This window comes from Notolepis coatsorum (genome assembly GCF_963971535.1).
Source record: "Notolepis coatsorum genome assembly, chromosome: 14".
NCBI lineage: Eukaryota > Metazoa > Chordata > Actinopteri > Aulopiformes > Paralepididae > Notolepis > Notolepis coatsorum.
The window spans coordinates 9,953,647-9,976,836 of NC_140178.1; the positions used below are offsets into that span (position 1 = coordinate 9,953,647).

The 23,190-nt window shown below is 46.0% G+C and overlaps 2 protein-coding genes across 2 annotated transcripts in view; both read right to left on the reverse strand.

The window, feature by feature from the left end:
- The window catches only part of LOC311239826 (myocardin-related transcription factor B-like), a gene marked incomplete at its 5' end in the record, with an annotated part of 29,514 nt that extends 11,442 nt beyond the window's left edge, over positions 1-18,072 (reverse strand). Inside the window, 8 exons of the mRNA XM_084328276.1 lie at positions 3,786-3,944; positions 5,332-6,312; positions 7,498-7,666; positions 14,280-14,425; positions 15,668-15,775; positions 17,108-17,178; positions 17,477-17,556; positions 17,999-18,072. Coding sequence (XP_084184402.1) covers positions 3,786-3,944; positions 5,332-6,312; positions 7,498-7,666; positions 14,280-14,425; positions 15,668-15,775; positions 17,108-17,178; positions 17,477-17,556; positions 17,999-18,072 — 1,788 coding nt within the window. The remainder of the gene's footprint in view (positions 1-3,785; positions 3,945-5,331; positions 6,313-7,497; positions 7,667-14,279; positions 14,426-15,667; positions 15,776-17,107; positions 17,179-17,476; positions 17,557-17,998) is intronic.
- Positions 1-23,190, reverse strand: part of LOC311241038 (histone H1-like) — a gene marked incomplete at both ends in the record, with an annotated part of 359,561 nt that overhangs the window by 215,154 nt on the left and 121,217 nt on the right. The window lies entirely within an intron of this gene.

Below are 23,190 nucleotides of genomic sequence, written 5' to 3' on the forward strand. Positions count from 1 at the left end.
GCTAGATTGGAATATATTGGAACCTATTCAACTTGATCTAACGACTGGATGGTTCTTAGGGTCCCTCAAGTTTGTTCTGATCTAGAAAACTTGATCATATCACACCAGTCTTGTCCTCCCTACACTGGCTTCCTATTCAAGGTCTGGGACTGACCCTTAGTTTAATCTGTCTAGTTTAGTTAGGATGTCTGTTGTCTGCTTTTCTGCAGACATGGGCAAATTTGTTAACCCCTGTCCCTGTCTCTCTGAGTGTATAATATCGATATAGACATTCCAGTGACCTTCTACCTCATACTGAACATGAGCACCACCGGTCCCATGGACAGTATGAGTACTGTCTATCTGTATGTCATGTATGTCATATATGTCATGACTAATTGAAAATGGGGGACCCTGATGTAAACAAGACAAAAGTCTTTCTCTGGTCTGCATCCCCTTAACAATTGTGTGTATTGAGCTGTACTGTATTGTACCCATTCTGCAATCTGTTAATAACATTTTCAATCAATCAATCAATCAATCAACAGCTTCATATCGCCTTCTGTCTGGCCTGCAGCGCTGAACCATACCTGCTCTGCCTCGACCTATTCTGAGTGGTTTCTCCTGCCCCCCCGGGGCATACGGCCCTGAGCCATCGTCTTGTATCTCATCCTGTATACATACGCTTGCATTAGTTCTTAGTTCTATTTATTACTTAATTTCACAATTATCTTATATACTTTTATTCTATTGTCTCCATGTATGCATATATGCTTATTACATGTATTTATTGCTCTAATTCCGCCAACTACAAACATGGGAACTCTCTAACCCAGGGGTGGGCAATTATTCTTCCCGGGGGGCCGAATGAGCAACTGAAAATATGTTGGAGGGCCGGGCCAAAATTCCAAACTCAATTGTGCATAATATACATTTTATTTCTATATAAAAAGCAGTAAATGGCATTGTTTTGACCCCTGCTAAGAGTGTATGTTATTATTTGGCAATTAAAAGGTGAAGTTAGCTTTCAAAAATATCATTTATTCAAATAGAATTTATTTCCAAAATGATAAACAAAATGTGAAACATTAATAACAAAGGGCATGTATGAAAAAGTGCTATACAAATAAAGTTATTATTTTGAGTTTCATATACTATTGAAACAAGGATTTTCTTAGCTTTCTAAATACATCACATCATCTTATAGCCAAAATAAACAAGACATGTCACTGAACTGTGTAAAGAAAAGTGCCCCAGTAGCCTTTTTTACTTTACATGCCTATATTAAACATTTAATGTTTTCAGAACTGTGCAAAAAAAGAAAAAAATATCAAGTGTCCCATTTCACTTGTTATATTTCCACATTTTAGTGTTCTTCAGCTCTTTTTTTTCTCATTCGGTGTGATAAATCCAGTCTCTGTTGAGCTTTAACAAGTCCATCAAAGTCAGGTTGCATGTCTGAGGTGGAGATGCAAAGCACAGCTGCCAGATGTTCATCAGTGAGAGAGGATCTGTACCTGGACTTGGTAAACGTCATGACTGAGAATGTCTGTTCACATATAGGTGGATCCAAAGAGAACCAACATCTTCTGAGCATGTCTCCTCATGTTTGGAAAGTTCTCCTCCTTGAGAGCAGAGTAGAACTCTAGCAGTGATGCTGACTTAAAGTGCTCTTTCAGTAGTGAATCAGACTGCAGGTCAATGAGTTCAAGCTGAACATCAGTGGGTGCACTATCAACACTGCAGGTAAAGGGAGAGGAAACCAGCTGCATTTCATCCTCAACCTTTTTGAAATCTTGAAAACGCCTTGAAAATTCATCATGCAGTGCTCCCAACATGGATGAGTACCTGTGCCGGTGATCAGCTGATGGTTTGACTTCTTTCAGGGTTTTCATGTGTTTGAGATTGTTGCTGCCTAGTTGCCTTGAAATTAATTGCAACTTTGTCATGAAGGCTTTCACATGGCTATGCATTTCATGAGCAAAAATGCCCTTGCCCTGCAGTTGTGTGTTCAGTAGGGATGGGTACCGTTTAGGGATGTCCCGATCGCCTTTTTTTGCTCCCGATCCGATTCCGATCATGTGATTTTAAATATCTACCGATTCCGATCGTTCCCGATCCGATCTTTCACATTAGTAATCAATTTTGACGCATTTTTGTCAGAAACTGGCGGAGCAAGACAAGTCCCTCTGTTGGCTATAGTCCCTGGAGGGGCGCGAGCGCGGCGCTCGTTACATTCACCCTGAGAAATGTGCTTCATGAGAAATATTAAAAGTTTCAATATATGTTTGCACATTAGTATACATTCAGTGTTCGACTTACGGTCTGAAACGCTGACGATAATCCTTAAGTCACAGCAAATAAATGACGTTATCCAGGTGAAAAGTTAGTCTGAAAAGTCCGCCTCCAGGCTCCAGCCTGCTGCTTCATGAGTTGTTCCTCCACACGGAATGTCGTCCTTGCAAACATTGCAATTGCTGTTGGACTGGCTTGACATTCTATTTTAAAATGCTTAGTTCCAACTTCCAAACCTCTAGCTGCTCAAGTGAGTGGATAACAGTGTTTCGGGAGCGACGTGTTGTACTGTTGTTGTTATGTGAGCGTGTAGCCGGTCTAAATTAAAGGGAATGTGTTTGTTGCAACGGTGTAAATTAAAGGGAATGTGTTTGTTGTGGACAATTATTCTGCTCTGTGTGACAATAAATACATTAATGATATATTATATATAATTTAAAACCAAAACTAAGGCCTCCGTATGAGTTTAAGACGTGAACATGGTCATGTTTGTTGAATAAAAAGAAAAAAAATCTTTTTTTACTGCCGATTTTTATTAAAAAAAAATTCCGATCTCGATCCTCTGAAAAGCATGTGATCTGCGCGATCCCAATCACGTGATCGGATCGGGACATCCCTAGTACCGTTCACATTTGAACCGATACGGTACCGGTACCTGTGAATCGATACCGGTACCCAACGGTACCTTTTTTCTGTACTTTAGTCTCTAAAAATTTAATCTACCTACCTCAGTTGTGAAAAAAGAAATCCAAACTTCAAACAACCACACTTTCGACCGTTTTCGGCTTGCCCTGACTGCTTTGTTGTTGAATCAAGTAAAATCCTAGGTAAGCGTATATTGTGCGTGTGAACGTTGACATGAAAAGAAAAAAGTACAAAAAAAAAAAAAAAAAAAAACAATTATTATTTTTTATTATCATGTAATCTTTCGCGGGCCGGTCAGAATCATCCCGCGGGCCGTATCCGGCCCGTGGGCCGTACAATGCCCAGGTCTGCTCTAACCCCTGTCCCCATCTCACCATCTCTCTGAGTGGTTGTCTCCTATGTTGACCAAGGTAGCGGATGTCTCGGGGTGATGGCCAAGATTGTTCTAGCCCCACACTGGTCATGTGCACCATTGAGATCATGGATCAGCTTCGTACCGTCTTCTGTCCGACCCACAACGTCTAAACCATGCCTGTTCTAGTTCACTGCTGGGTTAAGTACTTTTATTCTATTCACATATAAGCTTACTACATGTATCTATTCTATTCACATATATGCTTACTACATGTATCTATTCTATTCACATATATGCTTACTACATGTATCTATTGATATGTGCGCCCATCGCAAGCACGCAAACTGTCTAACGCCTGTCCCCGTCTCCCTCTCGTGGTGATGACCGGAGTGGTGGACGTCCCGTGGTGATGGCCGGGAGGATGCGACCGTTTACATTTGTAAAATTTGTAATTTCTGTAAACGAGGGTGGGAAACCTCAGAAGCTTACGATTTAGAAAATGAAAATATACCTCGTGACCGGGCCCTTTGGCGACCGCTTGGTTGGAGGTGGCCCGCGCGGGTCCCACGGCCCCCAGGAAGGTGCTGGGCGGACGCTGGGGTGGTGTGTGCGCCGTGGCTGGGCTCTGACCCGCTCTGAACTGGAAACCCGAGCCTGGAGATGTGCCCGTCTGTTGGGGGAGAAACAAGAGAGCAGTCAGCCCTGCGCCCTGTCCTCTGGTGAGGGCTTATCGCCGCCCAGGGCCGCTGAACTCTCTCCCTTTGAGGAATGGAAGAACGCGGCCCTCTCCGTAGTAACACCCCCCCCGCCCCTGGCAGGTCCGAGGTGGTAAACACGTTCTGCTGGCCGACAACAGAGGTGTAGCTGGGAGCAGATTATCTCCTCCACGCCCGTTGAGCTGCAGTTGTTGTTGCTAATTCTGTCTTGGGCCCGAGAGGAGGGACCTCTGCAGTAACCAGAGCTTCTGCTGGGCCTCTTTTTGATGCGATTAGGGGAGGAATTCACCGCCCAGGCCTTGGCCTGTCATTGCCTTGGCAACGGAGAAGACAAATGGCCCGGTGGAGCGTGTCGGAGATGGTCAGGTGGGAGGTCACCGGGAGGTCACCGGAAAATCACCGGCCGAGCAGACACACGTCGGATGAAGAAGCAAGACGAGGCCCGAGCCGCCGGCACCGCCGACAAAGTCAGAGTCCGACGCTATAAAAGATCCGGGGCACGAATACAGGAGACGCGGTTTATTTAACTGAAGAATTTGCCCACGGGTAGCTATTCATTCTGTTTGGTTTTTCGGTGCAAATTACAATAACAAATAGGAAAAAGAGCCCACTGATACATTTACAAGACAGATGAAAGTAAAACTATGTGTGTGTGTTACCTGTGTGTGTGTTACCTGCGTGTCTGTTACCTGCATGTCTGTTATCTGTTACCTGTGTGTCTGTTACCTGTGTTTCTGTTACCTGTGTGTCTGTTACCTGCATGTCTGTTACCTGTGTGTCTGTTACCTGCGTGTCTGTTACCTGCGTGTCTGTTACCTGTGTGTCTGTTACCTGTGTGTGTGTTACCTGCGTGTCTGTTACCTGTGTGTCTGTTACCTGCATGTCTGTTACCTGTGTGTATGTTACCTGCGTGTCTGTTACATGCGTGTCTGTTACCTGCATGTCTGTTACCTGCGTGTCTGTTACCTGCATGTCTGTTACCCGCATGTCTGTTACCTGCGTGTCTGTTACCTGCATGTCTGTTACCTGTGTGTCTGTTGCCTGCGTGTCTGTTACCTGTGTGGCTGTTACCTGCGTGTCTGTTACCTGCATGTCTGTTACCTGCGTGTCTGTTGCCTGCGTGTCTGTTACCTGCGTGTCTGTTACCTGCGTGTCTGTTGCCTGCATGTCTGTTACCTGCGTGTCTGTTACCTGCATGTCTGTTACCTGTGTGTCTGTTACCTGTGTGTCTGTTACCTGCGTGTCTGTTGCCTGCATGTCTGTTACCTGTGTGTCTGTTACCTGCGTGTCTGTTATCTGTGTGTCTGTTACATGCGTGTCTGTTACCTGCATGTCTGTTACCTGTGTGTGAGTGGCTCCTGGTTGCTGCAGTGTCGCTGAGGCCTCGGCTTCCTGCGTCGTGAGTCCAGTGCTCTGGACCTCTCCATGGGCCGGGAGCGCACCGCTGGCGGCTCTCTGCGATGCGCTGCAGTTCTCGGCGAGCTGGACGTCGGGCGCAGCAGCGGAGAAGGGGGGGAGGGGGACGGTCCGAGGTCCAGGCGGGTCGGCCGGTGCGCCTCGAGGCTGCGCGAGCGCCACCTGCTGGGGGCCGACAGGGAAGCGGCGCACCGGGGGGGGCGGCTGGCCCTGAGCCTCCTGCTTGACCACCGCGGGGGGCAGAGAGGGGGGTCCGCGGGGCCCGCGGGAGCAGTCGGAGGAGGGGCCGCGGCTCTCCTCTTTGACCCGGACGAGAGGAGGAGGAGAGCCTCCCTGCTGCTGCTGACTCCTCTTCTCCTCCTCCAGCTGCTGCCTCAGCGCCTCCACCAGCCGCTGCTCCTGCTCCAGCTTCCTCATCAGCTCCTCGATCTGACGCTCCTTCTCCTGCAGCCGCTGGTCCTTCTCCGCGCTCCTCCTGGTCTCCATGGGGCTGCCCCCCCGCGGTGCCCTGCGCCCCGGGGAGCTCCCGGAGAGAGCGCTGTGCGCCGGGGACAGAGTGTCCACCAGACCGCCGTCCTCCGTGTCCAGACCGGACGTCTCGGAGGAGGTGGGGGAGGCGGGAGGGGTTAAGTTGATGCTCTCAGACTGAGGGGTTAAGTTGATACCCCCAGACTGAGGGGTTAAGTTGATGCCCCCAGACTGAGGGGTTAAGTTGATGCCCCCAGACTGAGGGGTTAAGTTGATACCCCCGGACTGAGGGGTCCCGTTAGGCACTGTGACCTCCATGGCGGTGGCAGACTGGTTGGTGGAGCTCTCCTGATGCGACCGAAGCCTCTCGATCAGGTCCGTCTTGGTCCCGGACACCGGCAGGCCTCTCAGTTTCAGCTCTGTCTTCAGTTCAGCAACCTGTAGGGGCAGGAAGAACAAACATAGAAATGGTAAATGTTTTTTTCTCCAAAGCACTTTAAACTCTTAACTGGCACCGACCCGGCCCCCGGGACGTCTTGAGGATGATTTGCCCATCGGCGCGTTGCGCCATTTTTCCGACCTCTAGCGGCTCTGGTCTGCATTTTCTTTAATACAATATATAGAGAATTAAAGCCCTATTAGTTGCTGGTCGATTGCCCTTTCAGGCGACAAAATCTGTTCAGCGGTTCTCGCGTTACATGCCGATATGTGAGGCGTGCGCCAAAGTACACGGCAGAGCTTTTTTTTTATATATTACCTCCCCCAACTCCCGGGGCTCTAGCTCCGTCAATCATTTGGCGATCTCGAAAGTTATTGGATAGGGTTGTAGCCAATGAGTGTGGCTTTCCAAGGATACCCGACGTGGGGATCTGCGAATCAGGGATCTAGGTGAAACGTCACAAGCGAAAACAGGACGAGAAAAAAAACGAAATCGCTCCTAATCACTCATTTCTGAACGGACTTTTATGAAATTTGGACATGTATTCATAAGACTTCAGGCTATGGACCCAGGGTGTTTTCCAAAACCAAAGGAAATACTATATTTGGATATTGCAACTACTACAGAAAAAACATGAGTAACATGTTTTTCTACAACTCAAGTTCAGACCTAGTCTATTTCATTAGCACTAAAAGTGATCTTTCTTTATTGTATCAGAAACAATGTTATCTTTCAAAAGAGACCAGGCTTATGCATGTGCTATAAGTATAAAGATACGCATTTAAAAAAAAAAGTATTACATTTTTTTTATTTATAGCATTTTCAGCTTTTTGCAGGACCGATAGAGGGAGAGAGGGAGAACGGGAGGAGGGGTAAGGAAGACATACGGCAAATGGTCGCCGGGACTGGGAAACAAACCCTGGACGACCGCTTCGCCACTCAGCGCGCTATGTGGTGTGCTACTGGAGCGCCCCAAAAAAATTGCCACTTTTCTGGGTGCCAGTTAAGAGGTTAAATGTTTTTGTTCCTCACATTCACCTGTTCACTCACACATTCACTCACAGATGGCGGAGGCGACCATGCAAGGTGTCGACCTGCTCATCGGGAGCAGTTAGGGGGTCTCAGAGAGAGAGAGAGAGAGTACTTGACAATACTGTTTTGGTAAAGCACACGTCTGTCCTCACCTTCATCTCCTCCAGGTTGCCGGGCAGGCGGCTCCGCTTGCCGTTGTTGCTCGGGGTCCGGTTGGGCCGCTGAGCGGGGCCAGGGAGGGACACCACGATGGGGGAGGAGAGACCGTTCCCGCTCAGCGCCACGCTGGAGAGACCGTTCTGCTGGCCCTCGGTACTGGCTCTGCGGGTCGTAGGAGGAGAGAGAGAGAGGATTCAGAGGAGAGAGAGAGTTACCGCTCACACCCGTCTCTCACCAGTTCCAGGGCGGGACAGGACAGTGACAGGACAGTGTGGACAGGACAGTGTGGACAGGACAGTGAGGACAGGACAGTGAGGACAGGACAGTGAGGACAGGACAGTGACAGGACAATGTGGACAGGACAGTGAGGACAGTGTGGACATGACAGTGAGGACAGGACAGTGAGGACAGGACAGTGTGGACAGGACAGTGTGGACAGGACAGTGAGGACAGGACAGTGTGGACAGGACAGTGTGGACAGGACAGTGTGGACATGACAGTGAGGACAGGACAGTGAGGACAGGACATTGAGGACAGTGTGGACATGACAGTGAGGACAGGACAGTGAGGACAGGACAGTGAGGACAGGACAGTGAGGACAGGACAGTGAGGACAGGACAGTGACAGGACAGGACAGTGTGGACAGGACAGTGACAGGACAGTGAGGACAGGACAGTGAGGACAGGACAGTGAGGACAGGACAGTGACAGGACAGTGTGGACAGGACAGTGTGGACAGGACAGTGACAGGACAGTGAGGACAGGACAGTGTGGACAGGACAGTGAGGACAGGACAGTGAGGACAGGACAGTGAGGACAGGACAGTGTGGACAGGACAGTGAGGACAGGACAGTGAGGACAGGACAGTGAGGACAGGACAGTGAGGACAGGACAGTGTGGACAGGACAGTGAGGACAGGACAGTGAGGACAGGACAGTGAGGACAGGACAGTGAGGACAGTGTGGACAGGACAGTGAGGACAGGACAGTGAGGACAGGACAGTGAGGACAGGACAGTGAGGACAGGACAGTGTGGACAGGACAGTGACAGGACAGTGAGGACAGTGTGGACAGGACAGTGTGGACAGGACAATGAAGACAGGACAGTGAGGACAGGACAGTGAGGACAGGACAGTGAGGACAGGACATTGAGGACAGTGTGGACAGGACAGTGAGGACAGGACAGTGAGGACAGGACAGTGAGGACAGTGAGGACAGGACAGTGAGGACATGACAGTGAGGACAGGACAGTGTGGACAGTGTGGACAGGACAGTGGGGACAGGACAGTGAGGACAGGACAGTGAGGACATGACAGTGAGGACAGGACAGTGAGGACAGGACAGTGAGGACAGGACAGTGTGGACAGGACAGTGTGGACAGGACAGTGTGGACAGGACAGTGACAGGACAGTGAGGACAGGACAGTGAGGACAGGACAGTGTGGACAGGACAGTGTGGACAGGACAGTGACAGGACAGTGAGGACAGGACAGGTATGTATGTGTGTGATGTAGACACACACTCAGGCACAGATAGACGGACAGATATATGGGTGGGGATGTGGGCGTGCACTCAGACATACAGACATATAGTGTGTGTCGTATGTAGAGACAAACAGCAGCCGAGGAGACAGACGTGGCGAGATGATGACTTCACTTCCAATTCAGTTTTTTTATTGGGATTTGTTTAAGGGAAATAAAATGTGCGACTTATCAGCGATAGGAAACGTTGTTGTGTTTGCGTTCCAGGTGTGGCTATATAGGCTACAGTGGCTCATGTCATGAAGTCAAAGACAAGGCTATCATCAGGGCTATTGGGTTGTTGAGTCATGACATATCGACCTTCCAATAAACAGTTTCCGGGGCCGAGTCTCCTGCGTTGAGCTGAGGCTCCGGTCTGTTCAACACGTCCCTTGTTGTTTTAATAGATCTGAGTCATAAAAACTATCCGGAGGTTTGTGCTCCTAGTATCTCCTGCTGAAGAGGTATGAGTCAGTACCATGGTCCCTCCACTCTGCAGTAAACAGCCATCACTGATAAAGAGTGTCTGGTCAGTAACATGGGTCTCCCAGTCCCTCCACTCTGCAGTAAACAGACATCACTGATACAGAGTGTCTGGTCAGTAACATGGGTCTCCCAGTCCCTCCACTCTGCAGTAAACAGCCATCACTGATACAGAGTGTCTGGTCAGTAACATGGGTCTCCCAGTCCCTCCACTCTGCAGTAAACAGCCATCACTGATACAGAGTGTCTGGTCAGTAACATGGGTCTCTCAGTCCCTCCACTCTGCAGTAAACAGCCATCACTGATACAGAGTGTCTGGTCAGTAACATGGGTCTCCCAGTCCCTCCACTCTGCAGTAAACAGACATCACTGATACAGAGTGTCTGGTCAGTAACATGGGTCTCCCAGTCCCTCCACTCTGCAGTAAACAGCCATCACTGATATAGAGTGTCTGGTCAGTAGCATGGGTCTCCCAGTCCCTCCACTCTGCAGTAAACAGACATCACTGATATAGAGTGTCTGGTCAGTAACATGGGTCTCCCAGTCCCTCCACTCTGCAGTAAACAGCCATCACTGATATAGAGTGTCTGGTCAGTAACATGGGTCTCTCACACTCTGTAGTAAACAGCCATCACTGATACAGAGTGTCTGGTCAGCAGTGTTGGGACTAACGCGTTACAAAGTAACGCGTTACAGAAACGAAGTTACTTTTTGCCGCAACTAGTACTCTAACGCATTACTTTTGAAATTCAGTAACGCTACTTACGTTACTGAATGGTTTGTTAGTTCGTTACTGCGTTCTTTTTATGTAGATTCATAGCGAGCGTCCTTATTTCGCCTGCGTTTGTTTTGTTTACTGTAGACTGAAAGGCGCTATATAAAACGAAGTATTATTATTATTATTATTTCTTTCCGTAGCCTCATTCTGGTTTCGCACTTCTGATTGGCCACTGACGTTCTGAAAGAAATAGGCGCTCTCTACAGTAAACAACAAGAGGACGCTCGCTATGAATCTACATAATAAGAACGCAGTAATAATAACGAACTAACAAACCATTTAGCAACTACTTGGAGAGATAATTAATATACAACATGGAAACGAGATAAAGAACATGTTTGAAGGGCTGCTGGAGTCAACTGGACTAACGTTACATCTCGACCACCGCAGACTGGTGACGGTGAGTGCAATGTGTTCACTGAAACTCAAGATCAACGGATTTTGACTGTACTTAATCTGCCAGGGAATCTCATAATACTAATCAAACAATATAAATATAGTCCTTTCATGCACAATTGATATCCTAACTATTCTAACGTTGCAATGCTTTGATAACAACGCTGCAAGATGGTTATGAATGAATTAATGAATGGATGAATGAATGAATGAATGAAAACTTTATTTAACAGATTGCAGAATGGGTACAATACAGTACGGCTCAATACATACAATTGTTAAGGGGATGCAGACCTGAGAAAGACGTTTGTCTTGTTTCCATCAGGGTCCCCCATTTTCAATTCATATAGACATTTATGACATACACAACATACATGACATTTATGGCATAGGGACATATAGGTATTTAGTACTGATACATTTGTGACATAAGCGGTATTCAAATATACAGTACTGTTACCCCTAGATCCTGACAGAGTATATACATATGATGGGGAGGGGACTGTACATTAGGAGGGGGTGGGTGGGTGGGAGAGAAATATACATACAGCGGGGAGGGAATATATAATGAAACGCTCTAGACCACATTGCTTAGCAGAGTTCGGTGATGTGAATGGAAACTGTCAAGTTGATCAACCGATTTTGAGTATATGGGGCATGGGACTTGAGCAATTTTTTTTTTTTATTTTTTTTTAAATAACTAAATAGTTACTTTTCACAGTAACTCATTACTTTTGGGTGTAAGTAACTAGTACAGTAACGAAGTTACTTTGAAATGAAGTAACTAGTAAAGTAACTGAGTTACTATTTTTCAGTAACTAGCACAACACTGCTGGTCAGTAACATAGGTCTCTCAGTCCCTCCACTCTGCAGTAAACAGACATCACTGATACAGAGTGTCTGGTCAGTAACATGGGTCTCTCAGTCCCTCCACTCTGCAGTAAACAGACATCACTGATATAGAGTGTCTGGTCAGTAACATGGGTCTCTCAGTCCCTCCTCTCTGCAGTAAACAGCCACCACTGATATAGAGTGTCTGGTCAGTAACATGGGTCTCTCAGTCCCTCCACTCTGCAGTAAACAGTCATCACTGATATAGAGTGTCTGGTCAGTAACATGGGTCTCTCAGTCCCTCCTCTCTGCAGTAAACAGCCATCACTGATATAGAGTGCCTGGTCAGTAACATGGATCTCTCAGTCCCTCCACTCTGCAGTAAACAGACATCACTGATATAGAGTGTCTGGTCAGTAACATGGGTATCCCAGTCCCTCCACTCTGCAGTAAACAGCCATCACTGATATAGAGTGTCTGGTCAGTAGCATGGGTCTCCCAGTCCCTCCACTCTGCAGTAAACAGACATCACTGATACAGAGTGTCTGGTCAAACATGGGTCTCCCAGTCCCTCCACTCTGCAGTAAACAGCCATCACTGATATAGTGTCTGGTCAGTAACATGGGTCTCTCAGTCCCTCCACTCTGTAGTAAACAGCCATCACTGATACAGAGTGTCTGGTCAGTAACATGGGTCTCTCAGTCCCTCCACTCTGCAGTAAACAGACATCACTGATATAGAGTGTCTGGTCAGTAACATGGGTCTCTCAGTCCCTCCTCTCTGCAGTAAACAGCCACCACTGGAGTGTCTGGTCAGTAACATGGGTCTCTCAGTCCCTCCTCTCTGCAGTAAACAGCCACCACTGATATAGAGTGTCTGGTCAGTAACATGGGTCTCTCAGTCCCTCCTCTCTGCAGTAAACAGCCATCACTGATATAGAGTACCTGGTCAGTAACATGGGTCTCTCAGTCCCTCCACTCTGCAGTAAACCGACATCACTGATATAGTGTCTGGTCAGTAACATGGGTCTCCCAGTCCCTCCACTCTGCAGTAAACAGCCATCACTGATATAGAGTGTCTGGTCAGTAGCATGGGTCTCCCAGTCCCTCTACTCTGCAGTAAACAGACATCACTGATATAGAGTGTCTGGTCAGTAACATGGGTCTCCCAGTCCCTCCACTCTGCAGTAAACAGACATCGCTGATACAGAGTGTCTGGTCAGTAACATGGGTATCTCAGTCCTTCCACTCTGCAGTAAACAGACATCACTGATACAGAGTGTCTGGTCAGTAACATGGGTCTCTCAGTCCCTCCTCTCTGCAGTAAACAGCCACCACTGATATAGAGTGTCTGGTCAGTAACATGGGTCTCTCAGTCCCTCCTCTCTGCAGTAAACAGCCATCACTGATATAGAGTGCCTGGTCAGTAACATGGGTCTCTCAGTCCCTCCACTCTGCAGTAAACAGACATCACTGATATAGAGTGTCTGGTCAGTAACATGGGTCTCCCAGTCCCTCCACTCTGCAGTAAACAGCCATCACTGATATAGAGTGTCTGGTCAGTAGCATGGGTCTCCCAGTCCCTCCACTCTGCAGTAAACAGCCATCACTGATATAGAGTGTCTGGTCAGTAGCATGGGTCTCCCAGTCCCTCCACTCTGCAGTAAACAGCCATCACTGATATAGAGTGCCTGGTCAGTAACATGGGTCTCCCAGTCCCTCCACTCTGCAGTAAACAGACATCACTGATATAGAGTGTCTGGTCAGTAACATGGGTCTCCCAGTCCCTCCGCTCTGCAGTAAACACAAAACACATTTACAGGTATCCCTTCCCACTTTATCCAATCAGGAGAGAGAACTCCACACTGCAAAAATGGTCTGACAAAAATAAGAAATAAAAACAAATGATGTGCTTGAAACAAGTAACAAGCAAATTTAGCAAGATTTCTTGAAATAGGGTTCTTTCTCCTGATTGGATAAAGTGGGGAGACAGTGACTCTGGAGGTAGAGCAGTCGTCTGGTAATCCGGAGGTTCTCGGTTCGATACCTACTCCTCCCGGGCAGCGTGTCCAAGTGTCCTTGAGCAAGACACTTAACCCCTAATTGCTCCCGATGAGCAGGTTGGCACCTTGTCTGGTGAGTGAATGGGTGAATTTGAGTAACAGAATTATAAAGAGCTTTGGATGAATAGCTCTATATAAATGCACCATTTACCATTGTGTGTTTACTGCAGAGTGGAGGGACTGGGAGACCATGTTACTGACCAGCAGTGATGGCTGTCAGAATGTAGAGCTATTTAACACTTATTTTATTATAAGAAATACCACTTACAGGGTAAAAGTCTGACCCACTTCCAGTGATGAAGCTAAGCTACGCTAACGGTGCGGGCGTTCCCTAAGCCTAATGCATGCAGATAGACAAAAAAGGTATGTATCTTCTTGTCTAACTCCAGGGAAGATGTTAAATAAGCTAATTTCCCAAAATGTTGGAGTTTTCCTTTAACAGAATAAAAAGAAGGCAGAGTTTGCAGGAAAACCAGCCTTAATGTATGTGTGAGTGAGTGAGTGAGTGAGTGAGTGAGTGAGTGAGTGAGTGAGTGAGTGAGTGAGTGAGTGAGTGAGTGAGTGAGTGAGTGAGTGAGTGAGTGAGTGAGTGAGTATATATATGTGTGAGTGTGTAACAGATCCCCGGTCAGTACTTGAGGGGGGCCGGCAGGATGCTCTGGTAGCTGTAGTGTGTGTGTGTAACAGTAACAGATCCCAGGTCAGTACTTGAGGGGGGCCGGCAGGATGCTCTGGTAGCTGTAGTGTTGCTGCTGCTGACTCAGGATCTGCAGCTGCAGGAAGTGTTGCTGCTGCTGGAGGAGCCGGGCGTAGCTGGAGTCCATCAGGGGGAGGGCCTCCTGCTCGCCCTGCTTCTGGTGCAGAGTGATTGATGGATTGATTGAAAACTTTATTAACAGATTGCAGACATTTAAGACATACAAGATATGCAAATATACAGTACTGTTAAACAGAGATCCTAACAGTAAATATATAAATAATAATAATAATAATACATTTTATTTATAAAGCGTTTTTCAGGAACCCAAAGGCGCTGACAATGAGCAAAACAAATGAACAAAGAAACAAAGAGCCACATATACATACGAGGGGGAGGAAACTGTACATTAGGAGGGGGTTGGGTTTGTACATTTACAGGGGCCAGTTTCTAATTGCAGCCTCCCATAGGTGCTCTTTAAGAGTGGTTTTGAAGGAGGGTAGTGAATAGTGATTTACATTCCTTTACAGCTGTGGGTAGGGCATTCCACATTGATGTGGCATAATTGCGAAACGTGTTTAGTCCCTTGTTTGAGCCGAATCTGAGTTTAACATGATTTGTGGAGCTCCGTCTGGTGTTGTGGTCGTGGAATTCACTGACCTTTGGGAAGTATTTCGACATGTACATGGGTACCTGAGTGGTGTAGTGCATCATGGGTACCTGGGTGGTGTAGTGCATCATGGGTACCTGGGTGGTGTAGTGCATCATGGGTACCTGGGTGGTGTAGTGCATCATGGGTACCTGGGTGGTGTAGTGCATCATGGGTACCTGGGTGGTGTAGTGCATCATGGGTACCTGGGTGGTGTAGTGCATCATGGGTACCTGGGTGGTGTGTAGCATAGATATATATAGAACACTAGATAGCTTGCCCGCGCTGCCGGCCAATGGAGAGCGACGTCACTGAACCGCCGCCATCATGGGAGAGTCAGCCTTGAGTGAGAGTGAGTGAGCTGCACAGACAAAAATACTCATAACTCGCTGAAATATTGACGGATTTACAAATGGTTTGGTTTATTACAAGCATTATTAACGTGGCTATGATTAAAAAAAAGAAAACATCTTTAAATTTTTTTTTTATAAGTATGCAGTATCATAACTACACCTTTGATGTTTATAGCAAACCAACCCGTTTGTAAATCCGTCAATATTTTTGTCTGTGCAGCTCACTCACTCTCACTCAAGGCTGACTCTCCCAAGATGGCGGCGGTTCAGTGACGCTGGTGACTCCGCCTTAAGCTATCTAGTGTTCTATATATATCTATGGTGTGTAGTGCATCATGGGTACCTGGGTGGTGTAGTGCATCATGGGTACCTGGGTGGTGTAGTGCATCATGGGTACCTGGTCGGGGGGGATGTACTGGTGGTACTTCAGCTTCTTGACGCGCGGCTTGGCCTCCTTGTTGCTCTTCTTGCGGCTCTTGTCGTGGACCTTGGGCTGCTGGCTCTGCTGTGGAGACACACACAGGGTCAGAACCTAACCAACCTTTCTTTTGGACTGATCCCCTGCCAGTCTCAGAGCACTTAACTCAGTGTCGCCTCTCTCTCTCTCGTGTTTGAGCGAGGTGCGGAGGAGCGTCTGCGGTGTGAGTGAAACTCTAACTTTTTTCTCTAACTTGTTGTGTTTAATGTTATGAATTAGACTGTTGCTTATTTATTGTGTGCTTTTACGAGAGTATTGGCTTTAGTTGTTTTTGTTGAGTTTAGCCATAGTATAGAGTGACAAAGTGCTGCGTCGTGCCTTTACACAGGCATGGCGGAGCACGGATGAGTACCCTCCGGTTTGCAGAAACTTACACGCAAACACGGTTTGCGACTCTCTCCAGACCACGGTGTGTCAGTGGAAGAATGTTGTCTAGCTGTGGGCGCTGTCGTGGGATATGCGAGTGTTAAGTCAGCTTCTAGGATGAATAGAGCAGTTGTCATTTTCCTTGATTCTACCGTTAAAGTGAATCAGATGGTAGTAAGTGGAGTGGTGATTCGGGAGATGCTTACTACTGTGTTTCCACTCGTCACTCCCCCAAACCCAGCAAAACGAGTTATAATTCTGAAACTGGGGTCAGTGGGGGAGTTGGCATTCTTTTTTCTAGAGATTTTCTACCTGCTTCATGTATTGTTGATGAGATCCTTCCAGGCAGGTTGCTTAAACTCTGTGCTGTATTTGAAAATGTAAATATGTGTTTTGTAAATGTATACGCTCCAACGGTGGGGTTGGAAAGGTTATTGTTTTTGGATGAGTTAAAAAAGACTGTTAGTGCTTGTAGTGGTGAGGAGTATCTGTTTGTGGGTTGTGATTTTAACTGCACAGAAGATCCGGTGTTAGACAGGAATCATCAGGAGCCGCATGCGGCTTCTAAAGCCTGTCTTATACGACTGGTTGAAACCCTTGAACTGTGTGATATTTGGAGATATATCCACATTAATCAGCGGCAGTGTACCTGGGCTCACTCCAGAGATAATTATTTATCGTTAGCCAGGCTTGATTGTTTGTATTGTTTTGAACATCACATAAGTGTGGTCACAAGCTGTTCCATAAGTCCGGTGGGTTTCTCTGACCACTCCCTTGTGCAGTGTTCCATTTTCCAAAAAATGTAAAGTGTAAAAGTGCATATTGGCACTTTAATGTCTCTCTGTTGTCTGACAATGGTTTTAAGGATGCTTTTATGTCTTTTTGGGCTGCCTATAGGCAAACTAAACGTGACTTTAGTTCACTGCAACAGTGGTGGGATGTAGGTAAAATACATATAAAACAGCTTTGCCTACAGTACACTCTCAATGTTACAAGAGACATGGCCAGATCTATGAGAGCTCTGGAGAGAGAAGTGATGGAGATGCAGGAGTTGGCAGGCTCCACTGGAGAAAGAGAACATATTGAAGTTTTCAAAAGGAAAAAATCAACTCTGTCTGACCTGCTGGGTGTCTCTGCTAGGGGCGCTCTGGTTAGGTCCCGTTTTCAAAACGTGGTCCAGATGGATGCTCCGTCTCACTTTTTCTTTGGTTTGGAGAGCAAGAATGGCCAAAAGAGGCTTCTACACTATTTGAGGTCAGACACTGGGCAGATGCTGTGAGACAGCCGACCTCCGTCAGTGTGCAGTTGGTTTTTACAAAGAGCTCTATAGAACTGAGTACCAAGAAGAGCCGGAGGTGGCACGGTCCTTCTTTGAGGGCCTCCCTAGAGTCTCAGCTGAGGACGGCACAGAGCTGGAAGCACAGCTGTTAGGCAGAGAGCTGCTAGAGGGAGAGTGGGAAGGTGCCTGGGATAGACGGTCTGCCGGTTGAATTTTACAAGTCTCTCTGGTCTGTGATTGGTGAGGATCTTTTGAGTGTCCTCTGCGATAGTCTGAGTAAGGGGAGGCTGCCTCTGAGCTGTAGGAGAGCGGTCATCACTCTCCTGCCCAAGAAGGGAGACTTACAGAACATAAGGAACTGGCGTCCAGTGTCTTTACTCTGCTCAGATTATAAAGTGCTCTCAAAGGTACTGGCAATGAGACTGAGGAAGGTGATGGAGCAGGTAATCCATGTGGACCAAACCTACTGTGTGCCCAGCAGGTTGATATCTGACAACATTATGTTGATTCGAGACATTTTGGACCTCTCTGGTGTTTTGGGTTGTGAACTTGGTCTGATTTCTCTAGATCAAGAAAAGGCTTTTGACCGAGTTGAACATCAGTACCTGTGGAAAGCAATGCAGGCTTTTGGTTTCAGCTCTGGGCTTATAGCTATGATCCAGGTCTTGTACAGAGACATTGAGAGTGTACTTAAGATTAACAGTGGTTTAAGTGAGCCTTTTGAGGTTCAGAGGGGAGTCCGACAGGGCTGTTCTTTATCAGGGATGTTGTACTGTCTGGCCATAGAGCCGCTGTTACACAGATTAAGGACTAATTTGTCTGGTTTTTCTTTTCCGGGTTGTGACATAAAATTCAAACTGTCTGCATATGCTGATGATGTCATGATTATGGTAAAGTCCCAGCACGACATTAACATTGTATCAACTGTGATGGCTTTTAGTACTCTCTCCTCTGCTAGGGTGAATTGGCAGAAAAGTGAGGCCTTAGCAGTGGGTAAAGGGCCAATTGATGGACTTGTGTTACCTGGAGGCCTGACATGGAAGAGGGGAGGCCTAAAGTACTTGGGGATTTATCTTGGGGATGAGGTATTTTCTTCCAAGAATAGGAACGGTGTGGTAGATCAAGTGGAGGGCCGGCTGAAGCGATGGAAATGGATTCTTCCGAAACTGTCGCTGAAAGGTCGGATCCTTATTATCAACAATCTTGTGTCCTCCATGCTGTGGCATCGGCTAGCGTGTACGGACCCGCCGCTGAACCTGCTGTCTAAGGTGCAGGGGTTGATGGTGGACTTCTTCTGGGACCGGTTGCACTGGGTCCCACAGAGTGTCCTTTTCCTGCCCAAGGAGGAAGGGGGACAGGGGCTTGTCAACTTGGCAAGTAGGGGAGCTGCGTTCAGGCTCCGTTTCATTCAGAGACTCCTGACAGGACCAGCTGATCTGGTCTGGAGACATGTGGCCCGAGCCAAACTGGAGCGGTGTGGTGGGCTAAATCTGGCTGAGCCACTGTTCCTCATGGATTTAAGGTGAGACACTGCAGGTGAATAGTCAAATATACTTTTTTTGTTGATTTTGAGATTTTGTTATATTTTGCTTCCTAAACATGTCTTCTATGAAACTAGTGACAATAAAACGTCAATAACACACATTTAGTTGTTTATTTTACATCATTTTGCCTTATTGCATCCATAAATGTGCACATATTTAATGGGGAAGTGCCTCATTTGCATATATAAACATACATTTCAGAAAACTTGCAATATATTTTTTCTTAGTTTATATGTACATAACAAATTGGGAAAGTTTCATAGTGATATCTATTCAAATATTATTTGCCTATTAGGGGGTACTACACTGTACTACACTGTTTGTAGCCTGTGTGTAGTTCTGTTCAGTTCAATAACATCATTATTATTATTATTATTATTCAGTTATTCAGTTATTAATTTGTTTACCCTAACCTAAGGGGAGACACTGCAGGTGAATAGGGTAAAAAAATTAACTAATAGATATCACAATGAAACTTCCCCAGTTGATTACTTATATTAAGACAAGACTTTTTTGTATTACAAGTTTTCTGAAATTGTATGTTTAAATATGCAAATGAGGCATGCTCTACTTAAATATGCACTAATTTGCATATAATTCCAGGACAGAAATCTGAACATTGGATAAAGCCATTTTCAAAATTATAGTTTCATTTTGTTGACATATTAGAGCCAAAGGTTATTACAGAGGGGATTTTGGATATATCTTTTTATCACTCCATAAATCAGAAAATACTCCATTCAGTCAATTTTTATGGTAAAATTCCATATTTCGCCATGTTTTTAGGAATAAAATGTGATATAAATCAGGTTATGAATGCGATATCAACAAACCCTTCTGTAAATACCTTCAGAACATAGATATGAATAGAACTGGAAGGTTTGGTGTATGTGAGTGCTACTGAAGTGGAGATTTCTGGCTCAGAGTATGATGCAAAACTCTTAAAACTCATTTTTGGGAAAACGCCTTCAAAGTTCTGTATTGTAAAATGCCATACTTTTTTTTTTAAACAGATATTTACAAACACAATATCTAATCAAACCATTAGTAATAGACAACCTAAACACATGCCTGATAACTGAATAATAACAATAATGATGTTATTGAACTGAACAGAACTACACACAGGCTACAAACAGTGTAGTACAGTGTAGTACCCCCTAATAGGCAACAAATATTTAAATAGATATCACTATGAAACTTTCCCAGTTTGTTATGTACATATAAACTAAGAAAAAATATATTGCAAGTTTTCTGAAATGTATGTTTATATATGCAAATGAGGCACTTCCCTATTAAATATGTGCAGATTTATGGATGCAATAAGGCAAAATGAAGTCAAATAAACAACTAAATGTGTGTTATTGACGTTTTATTGTCATTAGTTTCATAGAAGACATGTTTAGGAAGCAAAATATAACAAAATCTCAAAATCAACAAAAAAAGTATATTTGCCTATTCACCTGCAGTGTCTCGCCTTAAAGGGATGTACAATGAAAAACCTGCCCCATTTCTACAAGGGACTGTTAACAGTGTGGGGCTTGTTTTTATGAAAGAGAGACTGAAGGACGGTGACTCTTTGTACTGGCTTCTGAGGGAGCCGGTGGTTCATGGGACTCGTTTTCAGGGTGGGGCCGAGCCAGCGCTGAGGCAAAGGCTGTGTGAGGCAAAGATCTTCACGTTGGGCAATGTGCTGGAGGTGTGCGGCCCCCTTTTTGATAATGCTGCCGGTCTGGCCTCACAGCTGGGCACAAGGTCTGTCAGGGTGATGGGCCGCCTATTGGGAAGCTGGAAACAGCAGCTGACTAATAATGAACTGGAAATGTGTGTTGATTATTGTAATGGTCAGTTATTGCCTGTTGAAAATGATTATTTTCCTGAGGTGAAACTTAGTCCTATTTTTTAATGTGATGGTTGTCTGTTAGAGGTGAGCAGTGCTGCTGATTGCAGGCTGAGCACCATGGTGGGCAAAGTTATGTATTACCTGTGTTAAAGTGTTGAACCAAAACAGGCTGAAGGATAGGGTTGACACTCCATGAAGAGCTCATCTGGGCCTGCAGGAGGCTCAGAGGCCTGAGTGGAGAGCACTGTACAAACCACCATTAACTAAAATAGTTGGGGATTTACAGTGGAGAATTTTACATGGTGCAGTTGCTGTGAACGCTTTTGTCTCTGTGATTAATTCTGATGTTGAAGACACCTGTCCTTTCTGCACAGAGAGGGAAACAGTTTTTCACAGTTTTTTAAAGTGTGACAGGCTCTTGGTTTTTTTTCAGTTCCTGACCCGCATGTTTGTGATGTTTGATGAACATCTTACTCCAGATATGTTTATTTTGGGGTACAGGTACAGCAGGAAGAGGAGATTAAAGTGTCAGCTCTTCAACTTCCTGCTGGGTCAGGCAAAAATGGCCATTTATCTAAGCAGGAGGAAAAAGATTTAGGATTCGGTGCTGGTAGATACCACTATCTTGTTTAGATGTATGGTACAGGCAAGGTTGTGAACAGATTTTAATTGTTACCAGTTGACCAGCAATGTAGCAGAGTTTGAGATGATGTGGTGTTACAAGTGGGTGTTGTGTACAGTTGTGGAGGGGTTGGAGTTGGTTTTTGGCTCTGTTCTGATGTGAAGTTTGTCTTTTATTTTTCTTGATTTGATTTGCTGTTCTGTGTTTTGCATTATACATTTTGATGTATTGTTGATCGCTGAGTGAGAAAAGAAAGTTGTGTTTAAAAATCAAATATCTCTCTCTCTCTCGCTCTCTCTCTCTCTGTCTCTCTCTCTCTGTCTCTCTCTCTCTCCTGAGAGTCTGCAGAATAATGAAAGACCCTCACCACCCCAACAACAGCCTGTTCAAGCTGCTGCGGTCAGGCAAGCGCCTCCACATATACGCAACAAGAACAGAGAGACTTTGGCTCAGCTTCTTCCCCAGGCCATCAGAACACTGAACACTGAACACTCATGCTGCAATCGCTTTAAACAATCACTTTAAACAAAATGGAAAAGTCACTTTATGGAAAGAACAGATGTGGTTCTTGTATAGTATAGTTTAGATATAGTAAGTATAGCATAATGACAGAGTTAAAATTGTATTGTATTGTATAGTAGTATACATAGGAACCAGTGCCTTCTCAGCAATTTAGCATGTCTATTTTTATCATGCACATCTTATGTCTCTTATTAACTGTTTTTTATGTCTATTTTATTATTGTATTCTTGCACAATCGATGCGGGCATGACCACCCGCATTTCACTGTATGCCGTGGTATGTATGTGACAAATAAACCTCTTGATTCTTGAATCTCTTGATTCATCTCTCTCTCCCTCTCTCTCTATCCCTCTCTCTCCCTCCTACTCTTTCTCCCCCCCACTCTCTCTCTCCCCCCCCCCCTCTCTCTCTCCCCCCTCTCTCTATCCCTCTCTCTTTCTACCTCTCTGTCTCTCTCTCTGTCTCTCTCCCTCTCTCTCTCTCTCTCCCCCTCTCTCCCTCCCTCTCTCTCCCCCCCTCTCTCTCTCCCCCCTCTCTCTCCCCCTCTCTCTCTCTCCCCCCCTCTCTCTCTCCCCCCTCTCTCTCCCCCTCTCTATCCCCCTCTCTCTCTCTCTCCCCCCCTCTCTCTCCCCCCCCTCTCTCTCCCCCTCTCTCTCCCCCTCGCTCTCTCTCTCCCCCCCTATCTCTCTCTGCCCCCTCTCTCCCCCTCCCCCCTCTCCCCCCATCTCTCGTGGTGTGGTCAGACCTTCAGAGAGACGTCTCATGGTGTTCAGTAGGTGGAGGACATTGTTCCAGCGGAGCGGCAGGAAGAGGAAGTGGCTCAGGAGCAGGAAGTGATGTCATGTCATGTGACCCTTATTGTTTCACAGCCTGCAGCTCCAGGAAACACATGGACGTGGCTTTATGAAAGGTAGGTCCCTCGCCACCGAAACAGAGATTCAGAATCGTTTATGAAAAGCAGAGATTCAGAATCTGTTACGCAGATTACAGTGTTGACATCTGTCTGCTTGAGAAAATCCCATGTTCTGCAATAAAAATTACTGAAGTGAGATGAACAGACTGAACTTTATTTTATTAGATAAAACATGTTGACAAAGTTTTACTTTGCAGTTGAAAAAAGGTAATAAATTGCAATATATCGTAATATTAATATTGCAATACTCAGCATATCGCAATATATTTTGTATCGCAACACTATCGTATCGTGACTTAAGTATCGTGATAATATCGTATCATGAGGCCTCTGGTGATTCACAGTTCAGTGTT